At 41.3% G+C, this 20,669-nt stretch overlaps 1 protein-coding gene across 2 annotated transcripts in view; it reads left to right on the top strand.

Moving 5' to 3' along the window:
- The window catches only part of TP53I13 (tumor protein p53 inducible protein 13), a 41,584-nt gene extending 32,207 nt beyond the window's left edge, over positions 1-9,377 (top strand). For both annotated transcript variants that reach the window (XM_089683023.1, XM_089683024.1), the window contains exon 9: positions 4,677-9,377. In XM_089683023.1, the coding sequence (XP_089539149.1) occupies positions 4,677-4,786 (110 nt within the window). In that variant the 3' untranslated portion in view covers positions 4,787-9,377. The remainder of the gene's footprint in view (positions 1-4,676) is intronic.
- Positions 9,378-20,669: the final 11,292 nt, after the last annotated feature.

Genomic DNA, 20,669 nt, shown 5'->3' on the forward strand with positions numbered 1-20,669 from the left:
TTAGAGCCGCCAGGCATTTTTTCAAAACCATAGTAAACTGATTCTTATGAGCAGTTTGCCATTTTGATGGATAAATAATGCCGTTCCTATAGTAGGTCTTGCCCAATTTTTTGCATACAAAAATATTTTCAGGTAAGGTAAATTGTCGAACCCTGCAGATTAACCGCAATCCGTTACCTTTACCAAAATTATCTGTTTTACTACGAGGGATAAATAAACCCAATATATTATTCACTATCCTTATGTGTTCAAGTAGGATTCCAGTTCCTTTAAATTTAGAAGCTGGTAATACTTCTGAAATATGCAGAGCTGCAAAAAATGTCAATGAAAAAATTGCATTATACAATGTAGCTTCGTATTCAGAAAAACAAACCGAAGACGTTATTCAACATAAATGCTCTAATAGTTCAGGTGTTGTAGGATGTTTGTTGAAAAAATAACTTTTTAATATCCTTTTAACGTTTGAGGTACCAAGAAAAAAAACTTGGCAGATTTTGAAGTTTTAAGAAAAAGGACAACAGAGTAATTTTAAATGTGCCAAGAATAATTTCTATGCATAGGAAATTGTCCGAAAATCAATACAGTATTTTACGAAAACTGGGACAGTGTCAAATTATCAGTGGACAATACTTAAACCACAACCACCATGCATAGGAATAATTTTGCCACGTCGAAGGCGCAATTGAATTCTTTATATGTTTATAAATGAAATCAGATCCCACGGTCTCTGAGGAAAAGGCGTTCCCGAAACATCTGCATGCGGTAAAAGGGGGAAAAACCGGTCCATCTGCTGACGAGAGAGCATCGACGACATTAAGTTTACTAGGAACAAAATGTGCTTTAACCCAAATGTTATGACGTAGACACAGAAAAACTAAGTGTCTAATTAAAGTAAAAATTGAAGGAGATTTGGATGATAGACAGTTTATTGCAAACAAAGCTCCCTTGTTGTCTGTACCAAAGGATTTTCTTCTATTGGAAAATTGAGGTCCCCAAATTTCCAAATCCTTTTTTTTGTACCCGTTTTACAGGCCAATCAGTAAAACACCAGTGTGTTTTCCAAATTGCTGCGAACCAAACCAATCCTGCTGCATCTGTCGCTAAACAAAATGTCATATCTGCTATAAATTCTAATTGCCAAAGCATTTTGCAGTTAAATTGTTCATACCATTATATCCTCTTTCATGCTTGAAGATATATGCACATGAGAGTTAGGATTCTTTAAACCAGAAATTGCCATGTAAAGACACCTAGAAAATATTCTTCCCATTGGCAAAATTTCTTTCAACATACGGTAACTTTTTTTCTTCTCAGGAAATATAATAATAATTGGTAAAGTTAGTAAAGCTTTTCTTCTGGTAAACGAAATTCCATTGATTGGGAATCAATGGTAATCCCAAGGAAATCTATACAGGTACCAGGGTTAACTGATTTTTTTTTTTTTTTTTTCTTTGGCCAACAGAATTCCAAAGTAATTGCACGTCATCTGAAAAGTCTGTAAGAACCTATAACAATTATTATTGTTGGCCAAACCCATAAACAAGAAATCATCTAAATAATCACATATGGGGAATTCTCCTCTTTCTGTGAAACTGCCCATTCCAGAAATGATGAAAATGTTTCAAAGTAAAAGCATGAAAGTGAGCAGCCCATGGGAAGGCATTTATTGAAATATTTACCTTCGAAATAAATTCCTAAGGAATGAAAACTATTTGGGTGAATTGGGAGATGTCTGAAAGCTGACTTAATATCTGCTTTTTCCATCAATGCATTTTGGCCCAACAACCAGAGCAAATTAACAGTTTTTTGTCAAAAGACGCATAAGATACTGAAGCTATATTGGGGTTTATTTGATAATTTAAGGAGTTGTCAAATGGGAACAACAAATGAAGAATAAGTCTAAAGTTATTTGGCTCTTTTTTGGGAATAATTCCTAATGGTGAAATGCGAAAATTAGAAAAGGGGGGTTGATCAAAAGGACCTTCCATCCTGCCCGCCAAAATTTTTTATCAATTTTTCTTTTGCTGTTTCTTGAAACTGTTCTACAGAATGTAGATTTCCAACTATCCGACAGCCTGAACCTTTGAATTCTGGGAGCCAAAATCCTTCTGAGAAACCTTTTAAGTAATAGACAAGCCATCTGTTGGTCTGGATATCCCTGCAACCAAGGGCGCATGTTTTCCAAAATCGCCATGGTTACTGCTTTTTTTAAATGCGTCCTTACCTGTAAACTGGGAAGACGCCTGGAGTTTTCGGAAGCATTTAGCGATTGGATGGGCTCCTGTACAGAACGCACACTCATGTTTATATTTGCATGCATTCTGCCAACGACATTGGCCATCATTAAAAGTAAAACACACCCCTTATTTATAATTCATATTGGCATTTCTATAACTTGAAGTGTTTGGTTGTCACGAAATAAAGGACCTCCTGAAGCAAAAACCGGTTTAACCACAGACCCACATCCTTAGATCCCCATTGTACGGATGACTGTACGTACAATTTTTGTCTAAAGGCCTCATCATATGAGAATCGAGCATAACCCCCAAAACTTCTGTAAGCTTCTAATATGTCCATATCCTGAAAACATGCAGAACTTTTCTGAGGAAATTTTTCGTAAAGTATACAAAAGAGCCTGAATACAATTAAAAATTGATTTAGTAACCGACCGGCGTCTATCTTCTTCCGTCTTTTCCTCTTTTTTTTATCAGGCTTTATGAAATACTCTTTAGCCGAGGGTAATAATAATAAATCCACATAATCTCCTCGTCAATTTTTTTCTTCTTCCCGATAAATAACCCAAAGCGGACATAACGCATGGTATGACTTCCTTGCAGCATTGCTCTTAACTTACCTGTTTTTTTTTATCCACATTAGGACCATTTTTTAGTGATATTGAGCTTGATAGGGGTTAGGGCCCATTATCTTTAGATTCAAACATGTTAGCAGACCAAACATTTGCAGTAACCAAGTGAAGATTAATTGAAGTATTAACAAGTGCCTTGTGCCTATTGGAGAGAAATTAATTCAAAGAGGATAAAGCTAATAGTTGTAACAAGTAAGTTGACTCACCAGAATTAATAGAAACATCAGGAAAAGAACTTGAAGGCTGTGACAGAGCAGTATACAGGGATAGATTCCCCCACTGAGAATGCCGGAACGTTAATCTGTTGTTTCTTCCTCCCCTCCTTCCCCTGATGACATTAAGAGCGATGCCCTGGCCCAGTCCACGAACTCTTTCTGCAGAACTGGTTGCAGTGGTGATGCTCCTCTGCTCCTATCCCTAGATGAGCAGTTTTGCCCCCAGACCCGTCCTTTCTGGATACTAATGCTGGACTGCCGTGGCCGCCTACTAGAGTCCAGCCACATTCTCTCACCCACTGCAGCATTGTGAGGGGATGGGCTAGTGCTTGTGCGCAGCGAGTGCCTCCTCTTCTGGACCGGGAGCAGCCCCGCCTAACTTCCTTCTGCGCCGTTCCTCCACCCTCTAACCTCCGGAACTTCCTCTGCGACGACTTCCTCTTCACCCTCCTGATGCTGGACACTGCGCTCCTCTTCTTGTTCTCCGGCACCTTTCCTTCCCATGTCGCTGCTGGCCTCCCTCTGTCTTGGGGCTTCTTGATCTGTCCCCAGCATGAGGCACCTCCGGAGCCTCTCTTCTCCCGCAGCTTTCGCTTGCTCCTACAGCAGCCACTGGAGAGTCTTCATGTCAAGTTCGAAAGAGCAGGGCCCTCGAACCCCTCATGTTTTGTCTTGTTACTGTATTGTCTCATGTACTGTCCCCCACTATAATGTACAGTGCTGAGCAAACCCTTTGGCGCTATATAAATAATGTACAATAATAATGATGTCGCCAGAGGTGAGGAGTGTATTATAGCTCTTCTGCGTTTCAAATAACTCTGGCAACTGGCCTGGAGCCCTCGATGTCTCTTCATTTTATGGGGTTCTTTGGGGGGGGGGGGTCAGGGAACCTTTTTTGAGCTGTTCTGGGGAGGTCAGGTGACTTTTTGACCAATCCTGATTGAGCCCCCCCAGAGCCCAGTCAGCTGATCCATTTTGGCCAATCACATTTCCCCCATTCATTTTAAACCCTGAGGGGGACTAGAAGCCTATCCGCCGCCATCCCATGAGGAAAAGGGGGGTGCCTGGAAACTTCCATGTTTTTTTTGTTTTTTGTTTTTTCCCCCCCCTTTTTCTTTACATTCTTCTTAAGTACTAATGCAAGCAAGAGGGGGAAAAAAACCCATACATTTTATGTATTTTAAACATATAGGTAATAACTCATGATAGTGGTTCTTTAGTGATTGATCACATGCCTTAGGTTGCTAGGATTAAGTGACTTGCTATGGGGACACTCAGAAGGGGGAAGGAGGCAGGAGCGCCAGGGACCCCAGAAGAGGAGGATTGGGGTTGCCCTGTGCAGAACCTTTGCAGAGAGCAGGTAAGTATGACAAGTATGATTTTTGTTAAAACAAAAAAAAAAAAAAACCTTTTCTTTTACAATCACTTTAATCTATAATAAGTTGTTAGTGGTAAGTTATCGTGTGGTTTGACACTTTTTTTTAATGAGACGCCAAACTCCGCATATTTTGATGAACTGTTACAGGCTATGTTGTTTTGTTAACTTTAAACTGGATAATGTAATAAGCAGATATTGTGATTTTCTTTCTTCACAGCAATTATCAAGAGGAGACTTGTACAGGGTCACAGCAGGCGCAAGAAATGGTTTGGAAAGAAGAAGAGCCCGACAGTGCTATATGAAAGTCTAAGTGAGAGTTCTGATTAGAACATGATCTTGACTATTCAGATTAAAATAACATCATGAAGAATGTCACTGGATCATACAGTGGGCCCGACTTTGATAAATGGGACTTTTTTATAGCAGAGTGATATTGCTCTCCCCTGCATGTTGCAGTTCTTACTGCACCTTTCAGTTTATAGGTCCTATCTAAAATGAGAATGTAGTGTAAGGCCTGTGGTGTCCCACGGAGTTTTCTCTGCCTAAAACTGCAGACAGAATTTTGTGATTGAAAGTGAGGCAGGGAAATTTGTGGGGTTTAATCAGTGCACCTCCAGCTTTGGCATCCTGCCGCTTTTATCATGTTAACAATGCCAAGTAGCGTCTATAAGTTAATTGACTTTACATTTTGCTGTTTGGCTCAAGCTAAAACCGGTTTTAAATCCTTCTCTTCCTACTTGAAATGGTTTGTATGGTGCTTAGCAGATAATCTGTTTTACATTGGAAGCATTGCCACTATTGGGGAGTTTCCAAAATTCCATATAGTGGGAATATTCCAGGTATCTTAATTTGAAATTTGGAGTGGATCTGTTGCTGTATGATCAAGAATGTGATTTCCATAGAATTATCAATTCTTTTAAAGTTCACTTTCAGTAGCTTTTTACAGAAATGCCCCTGTGCAGTTCCAGATCACATAAGTGACTTTTGTAAACGTTTACTAAAGGTAAACTTCTACTTTAAGCATCCAGTAGAACTATACTCCGATTTTTGACTTTCATAAACAAATGCTGGTGTTCTCAAAGAAAAAAAAAAGACAATCCTTATTGTTCAGGGTTCACCTCCTATATTGCGTGTGTGTTTTTGTACACAGGCAAAACGGGTAACACAAATGCTTCATTTATTACAAATGAACACAGATGCTTTTCAAGATGATGCAGCTTTTCTATACTTTATGAAGTATTTTGAATTGAATGTTTTTCATGTATATGTATACGTTGTTGCTGTCTTTGAGAACTGGGACTGGATGCAGCTGGAGGACTGCTGTAGTTTACACAATTCCAGGGGCTCCTGGCATGTTAGCTTGAATGATTAATGACTTCTAATTATTTGCTTATATTTTTCCTTGTCCTTAACTGAAGTCCAGCTACACAGGGAATTTTTAATCTTAGTAGTGTGTTGGCACCTTATTTTCTAGATTTGCCAAACTCTTGAACTTGACGGTTAAGAAACAGGGTTGATTTAGCTCATTCTTCTAAAGAATACTAAAGTATACACCTATGTGAGGGCTGTGCTTTGCCTCCAGGGGATGCCCAGATGCATGCAGCAGTCCTATTCATGTCAGCTGGGGCGCAGCGGCTGCATGGACAGATGCAGATCCCTAGAAAAATAAATTCAAGTGAGCGCTGGGAGAAACCAACTAAAAAGCAGCTAGCACAAATGGTGAACCCATTTCATCCACAGAAAATAAAATAAACAAAATGTGTTGGAAAACATATACAATCTTATATGCTGAACAACACCTATGTGTTAACAGATTTCAAAAAGCTATATGAATGTATATTATTACACAGCAATGAATGTGTCACTTATTTATTGGCACATTCATTGTTGTGTAATAGCATATCAGATTGTATGTGTTTTCCACCACATAGCGCAGCACCTTTGTTTAATTTAGACACAGATCCCTGTTTGAAATCTGTACAGGTGCAGGCACCAAATGCAGACAGTGTGAGTTTGAGGACCTGCACTCACACAGATGTCCAATTGGGAGCAGTCAGGTAGTTTATCTTTACAGTATCTAATCTAAAACTGGAATGTCAATAGTGGACTGAACATTTAAAGTGTTACTAAACCCTGGACCCTGCATTCACTATATCTGGTCTCCCACAGTACATAGAACACGGAAGTGCAATTATTTTACTAAATATAAACTGCTAAATACCTTTCCTCATCAGAAGTTAGAGCAGTCTTGTGACTTCTATCCGTGTTCAGCTGAGCACTGATTAAAGCTTGTAGGAGAGTTTTCTTTCCATTCTAGGAAGATGCAGAACCTCTGACCTCTGTCTGGACAGTGCTGATTGGCCCTGTGCTGATCACATGCACCCTCCTCCCCCCAAAAAAAAGCACCTCTGCACATGCTCAGTTTGGAGTGTATTGCTACAGAGTGTCTCCACACAATATGTCTTATCAGGAGATAAGAGGGGGCACTGGAAGAAGGGGAGGATCAGAGAAGTCAGGATCAAACAGACTTTTTACACAATGCAGAGGATTAACCCCTTTTGATCCACAATGAGTATAACAAGCATGTGTTACTGCATATACAGCCCTATTTTACGGTTGTGGGTTTAGTAACACTTTAAGTGGCAGTAGCCAGAATTCCCCTACTGATAGCTTGACTCTTGATGGTAATTGACTCTCCCACTCGGTTCCTACTTACATCTTACTCGTTAAGCGAAGAGATGGAAGAACAAATGAATGTAAAGGCCCATCCCCAGTTTACAATAAAAAAAAGTCGTCTACCAGATTTAAAAAGAAGTACAGCACTGTCCCACACACAAATTCTGCTGCCAGTTTTTGGTCATCTTCCACCAGTACCATTCAGCCTACTACCTTAGAGCCCAAATGTTGCAGAGAAAAGTGCACCCTTTGCTGTAAGAGCTGTTTTCTGCAGCATAGAGATCTGCCTTCTGTCCTGAAGAAGGAGGCCTGAGGCTTCATGTTACTAGCCAGAAGACTGCTAGAGAAAGACGTGTAAAGAGAGAACCAAAAAAAAAAAACCTCCCGGAGTGGTGGGGGAAGATGAATTGAACTAGAGATAGGCTTTTACTGTGTCCCTTGCTCTTACTTTAGCTTTTAATGGAGGATAGTTTTACCACCTTCCACAGCTTCAATGTAAAGATCCACCAGCACAAGTTTCCTCCATTGTTTCACTCCTGTGCTTGTCAAACAAGCCTTTTTACATCCTCTTTTCTTGAGAATTGCTGTGTGCATTCGCTAAGCGGAGTCGGTGACATGAGCTTTTCTATGTCAGTTGCTCTTCTTCCATCATGTCAATGTGGAGAGCATCATGCTCTTAAAAAGTGCTGTTCACAAATTTTAAAGAAATTAGTTGCTAACCCCCGCCCCCCCATGTAACAGGGTTAACAGTTCACATACAAAGCTATGCTGGGCTGATAGTCGTTTCATCAACTCTGGATAGAAAACACCTTGGTTTTCAGTTTAGAAATTTACAGCAAGGTCAACTGAAGATTTTAGAATTGTTAAAGTCTTCACTGAAATCAGTATGGCTATTGTATCCAGTCTGTTTGAGCTGCAGTGGATTATAACCTCAAAGGTACTGTACAGAGGGGGCTCTTATTGACAGGGAGCTGTAGGGAAGGATGTTCTTTATAATTAACTTGAAGGTGGAGAAGCAATTTAAGGTGCAGCATGTTTTTGACAAAGGCCCAGCTGTCAGTTTTGTACACAACCTGGCTTTTGTGTGTGTGTATGTATGTATGTACAGTGGGGCAAAAAAGTATTTAGTCAGCCACCAATTGTGCAAGTTCTCCCACTTAAAAAGATGAGAGAGGCCTGTAATTGGCATCATAGGTAGACCTCAACTATGAGAGACAAAATGAGAAAACAAATCCAGACAATCACATTGGCTGATTTGGAAAGAATTTATTTGCAAATTATGGTGGAAAATAAGTATTTGGTCAATATCAAAAGTTCATCTCAATACTTAGTTATATATCCTTTGTTGGCAATGACAGAAGTCAAACGTTTCCTGTAAGTCTTCACAAGGTTGGCACACACTGTTGCTGGTATGTTGGCCCATTCCTCCATGCAGATCTCCTCTAGAGCAGTGATGTTTTGGGGCTGTCGCTGGGCAACACAGACTTTCAACTCCCTCCAAAGGTTTTCTATGGGGTTGAGATCTGGAGACTGGCTAGGCCACTCCAGGACCTTGAAATGCTTCTTACGAAGCCACTCCTTCGTTGCCCGGGCGGTATGTTTGGGATCATTGTCATGTTGGAAGACCCAGCCAAGTTTCATCTTCAGTGCCCTTGCTGATGGAAGGAGGTTTGCACTCAAAATCTCACGATTCATGGCCCCATTCATTCTGTCCTGTACATGGATCAGTCGTCCTGGTCCCTTTGCGGAGAAACAGCCCCAAAGCATGATGTTGCCACACCCATGCTTCACAGTAGGTATGGTGTTCTTTGGATGCAACTCGGCATTCTCTCTCCTCCAGACACGACGAGTTGTGTTTCTACCAAACTGTCATATGGTCAGATGAAACCAAAATAGAACTTTCTCCCAATCCTCTTCTGGATCATCCAAATGCTCTCTAGCAAACTTCAGATGGCCCTGGACATGTACTGGCTTAAGCAGGGGGACACGTCTGGCACTGCAGGATCTGAATCCCTGGCGGCGTAGTGTGTTACTGATGGTAGCCTTTGTTACGTTGGTCCCACCTCTCTGCAGGTCATTCACTAGGTCCCCCCGTGTGGTCCTGGGATTTTTGCTCACCGTTCTTGTGATCATTTTGACCCCACGGGGTGAGATCTTGCGTGGAGCTCCAGATCGAGGGAGATTATCAGTGGTCTTGTATGTCTTCCATTTTCTAATTTGTAAATAAATTCTTTCCAAATCAGCCAATGTGATTGTCTGGATTTTTTTTCTCATTTTGTCTCTCATAGTTGAGGTCTACCTATGATGCCAATTACAGGCCTCTCTCATCTTTTTAAGTGGGAGAACTTGCACAATTGGTGGCTGACTAAATACTTTTTTGCCCCACTGTGTGTGTGTGTATATGTATGTGTTTGTGTATATATATATATGTGTGTGTGTGTGTGTGTGTGTGTGTGTGTGTGTGTGTGTGTGTGTGTGTGTGTGTGTGTGTGTATATATATATCTGTTAGGTCCATATATATTTGGACACAGGCACAATTATAGTTTTTTCAGGTGTTTACCAAAACATATTCAAGCTATAATTATGTAATTGATATGGGCTGAAAGTTCACACTCAGGTTTAATTTGAGGGTATGTACATCTAAATTGGAGGAAGGGTTTAGGAATTACGGCTCTTAAGAGTAGCCATCCCCCCTTTTTTAAAGGACCAAAGGTAATTGGACAATTGAATATAATCATAAATAAAATGTTAATTTCTAATCTTTTGTTGAGAATCCTTTACTGGCAATGACTGCCTGAAGTCTAGAACCCATGGACATTAAAGACTGGGTTTCCTCCTTTCTGATGCTTTGCCAGGCTCTAATTGCAGCTGTCTTCAATTCTTTTTGCTTTTAGTTTTGCCTTCAGCAAGTGCAATGCCTGCTAAATTGGGTTGAGATCAGGTTATTGACTCGGTCATTGCAGAATATTCCACTTCTTTTCCTTCAAAAGCTCCTGGGTTGCTTTTGCAGTGTGTTTTGGATCAATGTCCATCTGTACTGTGAAGCGCCTTCCAATAAACTTTGCTGCAATTGGCTGAATCTGGGCTGACAGTATATCTCTAAACACTGCAGAATTCATTCGGCTGCTTCTGTCTTCTGTCACATCATCAATAAACACCAATGACCCAGTGCCACCGGAAGCCATGTATGTCCATGCCATCACACTGCCTCCACCATGTTTTACAGATGACGTTGTGTGCTTTGGATCATGAACTGTTCCAAGTCTTCTCCATACTTTTTTCTTCCTGTCATTCTGGTACAGATTAATCTTGGTTGCATCCATCCAAAGAATGCTTTTCCAGAACTAGTCTAGACTTTGCCAAAAAACATCTAAAAAAGCCAATCTGGCTTTTCTATTCTTCAGGCTTAGGAATGGTTTGCACCTTGTGGTGAACCCTCTGTATTTGCTCTTGTGAAGTCTTCTCTTGATTGTAGACTTTGACAATGATATGCCCGACTCCTGGAGAGTGTCCTTCACTTCTTTCCTCAGAAACTGTTGATTTGGCTGCTATCTTAATGTTGCTGCTATCTCTCTGATGGATTTGTTTAATTTTTGAATCCTTACAATGGCCTGTTTTTGTATGGACAGCGCCTTTTGAACGTATGATGTAGGTTCACAGCAATAGATTCCAAATGCAAATACCACACATAGAATCAACTCCAGACCTTTTACCTGCTTAATTGATGAAGAAATAACGAAGGCGTAGTCCACACTTGGCCATGAAACAGCTTTTGATTCAACTGTCTAATTACTTTTGGTCCCTTGAAAAAGGGGGGGGTGGCTTTTCATAAGAGCTGCAGTTCCTAAACCCTTCCTCCAATTTGGAGGTACATACCCTCAAATTAAACCTGAGTGTGCCATTATATAACTATAGCTTGAATACGTTTTGGTAAATACTTGAAAAAAACTAAAATTGTGCCTGTGTCCAAATATATACAGTGAAGGAAATTAAGTATCTGATCCCCTGCTGATTTTGAATGTTTGCCCAGTCACAAAGAAATGATTGGTCTAAAAATCGAATGGTAGGTGTATTGTAACACGGAGAGACAGAAAAGCAACAAAAAATTCAAAAGAAATGCATGCACTGATTTGCATGTTCATGAGGGAAAGAAGTATTTGTGATTGCCAACAAGGGATTTGCCATCAGAAGTCAGACCTTTCCTGTAGTTGGCCACCGGGTTTTCACACATTTCAGGAGGGATTTTGGCCCACTCCTCTTGGCAGTTCCTCTCCAAGTCATTAAGGTTTGGTGGCTGACGTTTGGCAACTCGAACTTTCAGCTCCCTCCACAGATTTTCAATCAGATTAAGTCTGGAGACTGGCTAGGCCACTCCAGGACCTTAATGTGCTTCTTCTTGAGCCACTCATTTGTTGCCTTGGCCGTGTGTTTTGGGTCATTGTCATGCTGGAACACCCATAAACGACCCATTTTTCAATGCCCTGGCTGAGGAAAGAAAGTTCTCACCCAAGATTTGACGGTACAGTGCCCCATCCATTGTCCCTTTGATGTGGTGCAATTGTCCTGTCCCCTTAGAGGAGAACACCCCCAAAGCAGAATGTTTTCACCGCCATGTTTGATAGTTGGGATAGTGTTCTTGGGGTCACAGGCAGCATTCCTCCTCCTCCAAACACGGCGAGTTCAGTTGATGCCAAAGAGCTCAATTTTGGTCTCATCTGGCCACAACACTTTCAACCAGTCGTCCTCTGAAGTTTGCCACTGAACATCTGAATGATGCAGATGGGCCTGGACATGTGCTTTCTTGAGCAGAGGGACCTTGCGGGTACTGCAGGATTTCCATCCTTGTTGGTGTAGTGTGTTACAAATTGTTTTCTTGGTGACTGTGGTCCCAGCTGCCTGGAGATCATTGACAAGATCCACATGTGTAGTTCTGCGATGATTCCTCACTGTTCTCATAATCATTGACACTCCACGAGGTGAGAACTTGCATGGTGTACCAGACCTAGGGAGACTGACAGTTTTTGTGTTTCTTCCATTTGCAAATGATTACACAAACTGTCACCTTCTTACCAAGCTGCTTGGCGATAGTTTGGTAGCCCAGTCCAGCCTTGTGTAGGTCTACAATCTTGTCTTTGACATCCTTGGACAGCTCTTTGGTGTTTGTCATGGTGGAGAGTTTGGATTCTGATTGTTTGATTGCTCCTGTGGACAGGTGTCTTTTATACAGGTAACAAAATGAGATTAGTAGCACTCCCTTTAAGAGACTGCTTCTAATCTCAGCTTGTTACCTGTATGAAAGACACAGTAGCCAGAAATCCTGCTGAATGATAGGGGATCAAATACTTATTTCCCTCAAGAACCTGCAAATCAGTGCATCATTTGTTAGACATGCATTTATTTTGAATTGTTGCTATTCTGTCTCTGTGTTACAATACACCTACCATTCGATTTTTAGACTGATCATTTCTGTGTGAGTGGGCAAACATTCAAAATCAGCAGATCAAATACTTATTTCCTTCACTGTATATGGACCTAACTGTGTATATATATATATATATATATATATATATATATGTGTGTGTATTTTTTATGATCTACAAAATATTCTATTTATCTTGATGTGCCTTGTTGACTTGCCACAGTTAGATGTGGCTACTTTGTGGCAGAGTTAGCAATTCTGACTAATGGAAACAGTAAGTGATCAAATGGTTAAACCTGCTAGCTTTATAGGACTCCTGATTGCATATATAAAGTGAATTTGTGCTTTGCAAAGCTACTGGTTCCCTTTTAATGTAGTACCCCAGAGATGCCTGAGTGAGAGAAAGCTATGTGTAAGCTATGAGTTGCTGGAGTCTAGCTTACAGAGTAAAGACTTGATATGTGAGTTTGTTTGACCAACGTGTGTGTAATGTCAGCTATGCCTAGTGGAAATTGATTACAATACTGTGTGCAAACAGAAAAGACCTTTTTTTAAAGAATATATATATATTTTTTTTAAACAAAACCCCAAACCTACACACACACGATTCTGCAGCTGTTCCAAGCCTGAGAACTGAGCTGTCACATGACTGCTGATCGCTTAGTTATCGGTCTGCTCTGGAGGGCGGTGACTGCTTTCTGCTTTGCCCCTTCAACGCTCACTGGAGCAATGATCTGGGGAAGAGGGCAAGCACACAAGGCTGAGAGCCGGACCTACCTGTCAATGAGGCAGCTGGTTGGATCCTGACAATATTGTCAGGCTACTTCCAGAGCCTGGAGTGGCTCTGCCATGTCAGATCATGGTGGGCAGTAGCCTGACTCTGGGCCATAGGAGTGCAAATGTAAGTGCGCTCCTGTGACCCACAAGAGAAGTTTTGACCATACTTCCTTTTAAATTGTTGCCAAGGTGTTTCTTCTAAAAGCAAAACAATAAATTTAAATCTGTTACCAACTATCTTCATCTTTATTCGTGCCTTAAGAAGTTCTGGTGGATGGTAGTTGAAAACCAAAATAATGTTTGGTGTTTCCACCCTCCAACAACTGTATATAGCTGAAATATCATCCAACTCGATAAACGGGGAATAAGGGTGGGGGTGCCTATGGTACAACACCTGCAGCATATCAACTTTCTCTGATATATTCAATTGCAGTAAGCTTCTTCTATTTTCCCACACATTTTGTCAGTGTTCTTAATGGTACTTTTTATATCTATGGTCTAGTTATACTTTCCATTACAGCACTCTCTCTGTACCAGAGAATTCTACATTGCAGCCACTAGAGGCTTTCTTTAAGACATTGTAGTGTTGCATTTAGCAACCATTTTATAAATTACAATATATTTTTGTACTGATGTCATTTGTCTGTTCTTTGTTCTTGTACATATTTTTATATCTACATTGTAATTTACAGTTTTAAATCAATAAATATGTTTAAAATAAAAGTTTTATTTATTTTATTCACTAATCACTTTCTGTGCAGAAAAGGGAGCAATGTGACTGGAAAACCCAGAATAAAACAAGCTTGAACTCTGGCAAATGGTATTGATTGTGACTTAGGGACAAATTAAATTTTTTTTTTTTTTTAACCTTTTTTTAAAAAAAAAAAAAACGTATGTTTTATTTAGCAGCCTCCCAAACTTTTCCATGATGGCTGAATGCCAGGTTTGTTGTAATGTTTAAAAATCCAATACCTACCCTGAAAGTTGACTCCAGTGTCACGCTGTATGTGGAGATATAATTTTTATTATTTTTGTCCTCAAGGTTCACTTCTGTTCTGATCTCCTTTTTTTGTTTACTTTCTCCCTTTTTTTTATTCGACTACTTGGTGGTCATACTCCTTCCCCTCCCTTTCTCTTACTACTTTCTCTTCTTTGTTTAATGCAGTGTTTCTCAACTCCAGTCCTCATGGACCCCCAACAGGTCATGTTTTCAGGATTTCCATTATTTTGCACAGGTGATTTGATCAGTTTCACTGCCTTAGTAATTACCACAGCTGTTTCATCTGAGGGAAATCCTGAAAACATGACCTGTTGGGGGTCCATGAGGACTGGAGTTGAGAAACACTGGTTTAATGGTACCACAGTGCCCCCCGTTATTACAGGTATGGGGCTTTACGTATTCTCCCACATATACAACACAAAAATATTGACAAATAAGCAATAAGTTCTACTAGTTGTTTTTCTACTCTTGAATGAGTAATGTGTTTACTATGATTGGGCCTTATATGCACTGCCCTTTTCTTATGCTCGATTGGTTTTATCCTTATATCTTTATTGCTTCACAAAACAAGGAAGAATATTTACCTCTAAAAATCAGACTTTCCCACCCCTTCAGCCTCCTGCATATTTCTATTGGCCAGTGATTCTTGGGAGCTTTGCCTGCCTGAACTGGCCATCACAGGTGGTTTTAGGAGTTTGCTTGTATGACTTCCTTTATGCCCTCAAAGTTTCTTATCAACCATGAATTATTGTGCCTTCTGACAGCCTGTATGCTGCAGTCCTGCAAAGTATATTCTGCTCCTAATTTATTAGGATGACCCATACATGCCAGATATTATTTTTGTGCCTAAGTGAAAATAGTAGTGTACCTCCACTGTATAGTTTATACCTCCAAAAAAAGTGGGTTTAGCTTCAAAACTCACAATTTTATATAGGCAAATTTGCTCAAAAATATAAATGTTGTTTGGAAATGCTGACAGATATTAGATACTGGTTATGAGAACAGTTAAAGTGAATTTTGTCACCTTAAAGCTGCTGCTTGGAAAAGCTTTAATGGCCTCTGGCTAAAAGATTCATTGTGGGTGATGTGACCTATAGAATCTAAGAAATGTATAGTCCCTATGTTCCTCTAAAATACTTTTTGATCTTTATTGTGAAAAGGTTACCAATAAAACTTTACAGGGCCTGGCCAACAGCTGTTTTCATTGTGCAATGTGCTTTCTCATCCATACAGGTCTGATTATTTTCCCATGTGTGCTTACCTAGGCATAGATTGTAGGAATTGTCTAAAGCAGGGATGCTCAACCCATGGCCCTCGGAGCACTCTGATGTGGTCCCCTGACCTCAAAGCAGGGAAGTGTATGCAATTTTCTGATCGCGACCTGGGTTTTCCAAACCACCATCCCAGAGCATCAGAGTGCATCACGCTGGTGCTGGCAGTGGAGAAAACAGGTGACCGCGGAGAAAACATGAGCTGCATAAGCCGATGCTTTCTCTGGAGTGCCAGATCTTGTCTCAAGCAGAGTGATACCCAGTGCACTCTGCCTGGGACCTTTCTAGTAGCCTGGAGACAGAGCGATCCCAGCAGAAGCTGGAAGAGTAAAAGGAGGTCAGTGTATTAAACAACACATACACTTTGCAATAGGCATATTAACATCTATAAAAGGGTTAATAACTATTAGGCTGCTTTCACGCAGGTTGCAGCGCTTATACACCTGTTTCTCCTTTTGTCCAGCTCAATGCACCTGTGGCTTTCCTGCAGGTTTGGTGCGCTTTCTGAAAGCAAAACCAAAACTCCTTAATGTAGGAAAAAGGAAAAAAAAACACAATGGGCTTGACCTACTAAAGGTAGATAGACTGTGCAGTTGCACTCTGCAAGGGCATCTGCTTCAGCGCTTAGTAAATTAGGTATTCTTTGCAAATTGATGCTTCACCTCGTCTCATGCCAAAAAAACACAGCATTTCTCTATTGTTTGTTGAAGGACCCAGCAGACCTTCATCAGAGATGTGTTTGATGTCAGGAGCAGTATTTTAGATGCAAAGGCACGCCTAAGGAGTACCCCCTTGGTGGTGGCCAAACTCCCTTTCTGCAAGACAGGATTCAGTTCTTCAGAGTATGATGGAGTTTTTGCACCATTTTTTTTTGTTTTCATTTTTTGTCAACATCAAGGAATCCTATCTCCCCATTCTGTCAATATCATCAGAGGCTTCTTCAATTTGCTGTGAGGGAACTACATTTCCAGTTTGTAGCTCTGTCTTTCACACTGGCTTTGGCTCTGCATGTCTTCACCAAGATTCTTGGCCCTTTTAAGCTTACAGGGGAATATCTATCATGGGATGCCTGGATGACTTGCTCCTGCAAGCTTAATCAGCTTTGGACTAGCAGCGTGACTTGTCCATCATGATCAAAACCTTGGAAGACCTCAGCTGGGTTCTTAATCGGCACAAGTCAGTTTTGACTTCATCTCTGAGCCCGGAGTACTTAAGACTCCTTCTGTAGAGAAATGTCACTGGATCTCCAATGTGGGTCCAAAAAGGCTTTAGGCTAGGTTCACACCTATGCAGTTTGCATTTGAGCTGTTTCTGCATTGTTTTTTTTTTTTTTTTTTTTGCTAGGCAGATTTAAAACGTATCAAAAACAAACTACCGTATTTTTCGCTCCATAAGACGCACCTGACCATAAGACGCACCTAGGTTTTAGAGGCAGAAAACAGGAAAAAAAAAAATTCTGAACTAATGGACTGCAGACACAGTACAGGAGATGACCAGCACAGGGATGACCAGAGACTGCGGACAGTACAGATGACTGCTGACCTTTGGGGAGGTGGGGAGCGGGTACCTGAATTTGACAGGTACCCGCTCTTACTTCCGCAGAGTTTTTGTTTGATCTTACCTGTTCCTCGATCCAGCCGCGCGCTGTCTTCCCGGCTTCTGTAATGGCGCTCGGCATGACAGCCGGGTGCCCAGTGCGCATGAGCGAGAAGCACTTGCGCTTTGTGATTGGTCCGGCGGCTTCTGGGATCTGTCATGTGTCCCAGGTACCGCCTTACCATTCACAAAAAGCACCGCTTCTTGCGCATGCGCACTTGGCACCCGGCTGTCATGCCCAGTGCCCACACTACAGAAGCCGGAAGACAGCTCGCCGCTGGATAGAGGAACAGGTAAGATCAAAGAACAAAGACGTAAGAGCGGGTACCTGTCAAATTCAGGTACCCGCTCCCCACCTCCCCAAAGGTCAGCAGTCATCTCCATAAGGTCCCGCTGCAGAGCTGAGCGGCCGGCCCGGTATTCAGACACGGCCGTGGTGGAAATACCAGACCGGCCGCTCCATATTCGCTCCATAAGACCCACTGCCATTTTTTCCCCCCTTTTTTGGGGGGAAAAAAGTGCGTCTTATGGAGCGAAAAATACGGTACATGTTTTTCTGCAGCATTTCCATTGAAGTCTATAGAACCAAAAATGCAACTTTTTGCATTAAAAAAAAAAAAAAATACCTGACCCGTTCCAGAAACCGCACCAGGTGAAAACGCAGAGATGTGAACCTGGCCATAGGAAATTGTTAAATGGACTGTACTGCGTTTCTGCCAAGCAGAAACCGCTTAGGTGTGAACCAAGCTTTATTGAAGGTTTGCATAGTTACAGCAAAGCAACGTTTTGGAGTCTCACATGACCCTTTCATCAGGTATTTGTTGACTGCTCGCTTCCAGCCGGCTGTCGCTGCAGCACCCACCTATGCATACAGCCATTTCTTGCAGGAAAGTGTGTGTTGGGATTGTGCATTTTCACTTAGAACTCCTTCTGGACACAGCTATAGCCAAGATTTTTCTCACTCAGTATAAACTTTACAAGTTGAATCTGCATGTTCTTCACCTTCTTTCCTTACAGATGGTATTCATTTGTTTTTGCATAAGGATTCTGACCCTTATGGTGGCTTCCTTTTTGAAGGCAAAACACCAGGCCTCTTCAGTGAGAGAACCTGGTCAAGTGGAAAAAAGTTTTGGGGTTGCTGGATCTTCCCATTTGCCTGTCTCACATGACCAAGGCAGTGGTAGCCTGGTGGATTCATTCACCTCTCCTCATGTCTGGGAAGTCCTTTCTTACCCTCATGTAAAAACAGAGAGAAAACATGTAGCATTTAATAAACACATTAATCTCAAAATGTAAAAAGAAATATGCACTCGCAGATTGTATAATGGGAAAGTAGAATGTAATCAAACAGCCAGCAGCTGGCAACCTTCCCTCTACCAGCCCGTGTGAATGGGTAACATAGCCTCTCAGTCCAAGGGATAGCAATGTGCTGTAGACCAAAAATCATCTAGAGGGGGCCAAAACACTTGAGGACATCAAAGTGAGTGTGGACACCTGTTTCAGGGTAGAAAAAAAAAATCCTTTCCCAAATCTACCTTCCCCCAAGAAGTGTCAGCTAAATAGGCTGTGGTTGGGTGCTATATTGGGGTGAGACATATCAGCTTTTGAACCACTGCCATTTTGCAGGAGACATATTCACTATGGCCAGGTGCCATGTTGTGTGGGACAGAATAGATACAAATTGGTACCATTTTGGAGAAGCCAGAGACCATTATAAAGCAGCACCATTTTGGGGGAGACATTCACTGTGGATAAACTAGGAATGTTCTATATTTGATAAAGCAGTTTAGACTAAAAAGCAGGTGTCCTCTTTAATGAAAACAATGATAATTTGGCACCATATTTACAAAACTGAGGGCTCAGAGCAAGCTCTGTATTTAGAGCGCAAAGATCAGGCAAGATTTTTGGGGAAAAAGATTGCGCTTTGGCTGGGAGCAATATTAGGGAGGCCACAAAATCAACAGTGCTTTCAAATGGTGAGAATTAAATGCAATTAAAACCATTCTGGATGCTTGCACAAGATAGAAAACAGATACAGCCAAAAAAAAAATGGGACTGTAAAAATATATCTAAAGATATATATGAAATGCTCAAAATGGTACATGTAGTTACAAAAACCTGCCATATAATCCAAAAATTACTGTACACTAGAATATAGAGAACATAAACTTAATGGGATTCTCAAATCATGTAAAAGCATATAAAAACAGAAAATGCGCATAAGAATTTACCAATGATGATGGAGCCAAAGTAATCAATGTATAAATCCAAAATGATTCACGTTAGCAAATCGGAACACTTCAAGAAAACTTTGCAAACACTGCTTAGAAATTGCTTCAATATGCCAAAACATGTAAACCTTGAGTGGTTTTGGTGTGTCTCTGAGAAACACTAGAGAGCACTGTGCTCAACGCTGCCTTGTTCTATAAATCAGTTTCATGATTTCTCTTTTTAACATTTTGCCTGCAGTAGTCACCTTAGATCCTGCTTTTGAAGAGAATCTACAGACGCAGTCATGGTCCATTCCTTGTTGACCTGAAATTAATTCTAGACCTTGAATTGACTCTTTGTACCCCCTCTGCATGAAAAGGCTTCTCTCCTAGTTTGATAAATATATATACATGCACACATATATACATGCACACCTACTTCAATCAGTTTTATTGTGTACTTTCTTCCCCTCAGTTGGCAGTCTATCACTGTGGAGCCAGTAGCTTTTGGATGGGGTGGGGGGTGTGATGAATCACTTACCCATTCAGGGTTGCTATTCCCTGGAGGAGTCCAGCCTTCCAGTCAACATCCTGGAACTCTGGGTGGTCAGTTTCTCTCTCTCTTGCACCTTGGATGACACTTCTAAAGGGTTTCCTGATCAGGGTGCAGCTGGATAATGCCATGACTGTGGCTTACATCAATCAACAGTTCAGATTTTCACTTGGAGTCAGGTCCAGGGATCCATGGGCAGATGCAGTGGATGCTCTGGTGGCCCCATGGCAGGAGTACTCCCTGGTTCATGCTTTCTGTCCCTGGAAACTCTTTCTGCTGCTTCCACGGACAGAGCAGGAAGGCATTTTGTTTTTTCTGGTGGCCTTGGATTGGCCACTTGGTTCGCAGATCTTGTTTGACTGGTTACAAATGCACCTTGGTGTTTTATTCTGCGCCTGGATGTTCTCTCTCAAGGTCCAATCTTACACCCTGCTTTACAGTTGCTGGCTTTAACGGCCTAGCTGTTGAGACCCAGGTGCTGAAGGACAAGAGTCTGTCCCCGGCCTTTATCTCCACTATGCTTAGGGACTATGCTTCAAAGGGACATGGATCATCTACTGGACATCAGTATGGTTAAGGGCTGGGTCTCTGCTTTTGCCATGTCTTTTTCAATGTGCCATGGCCTCCTGTTCCCTGGGGGTCACCCAGGTAGCATCTCTTTCTAGGCCCCCTTTTCCTCCTTGAAACCTGAATCTTGACTTGTTGGC

This window comes from Staurois parvus, unplaced genomic scaffold (assembly GCF_062004578.1).
Source record: "Staurois parvus isolate SC_StPar_1 unplaced genomic scaffold, SC_StPar_1.0 ptg000299l, whole genome shotgun sequence".
NCBI classification, from domain to species: Eukaryota; Metazoa; Chordata; class Amphibia; order Anura; family Ranidae; genus Staurois; species Staurois parvus.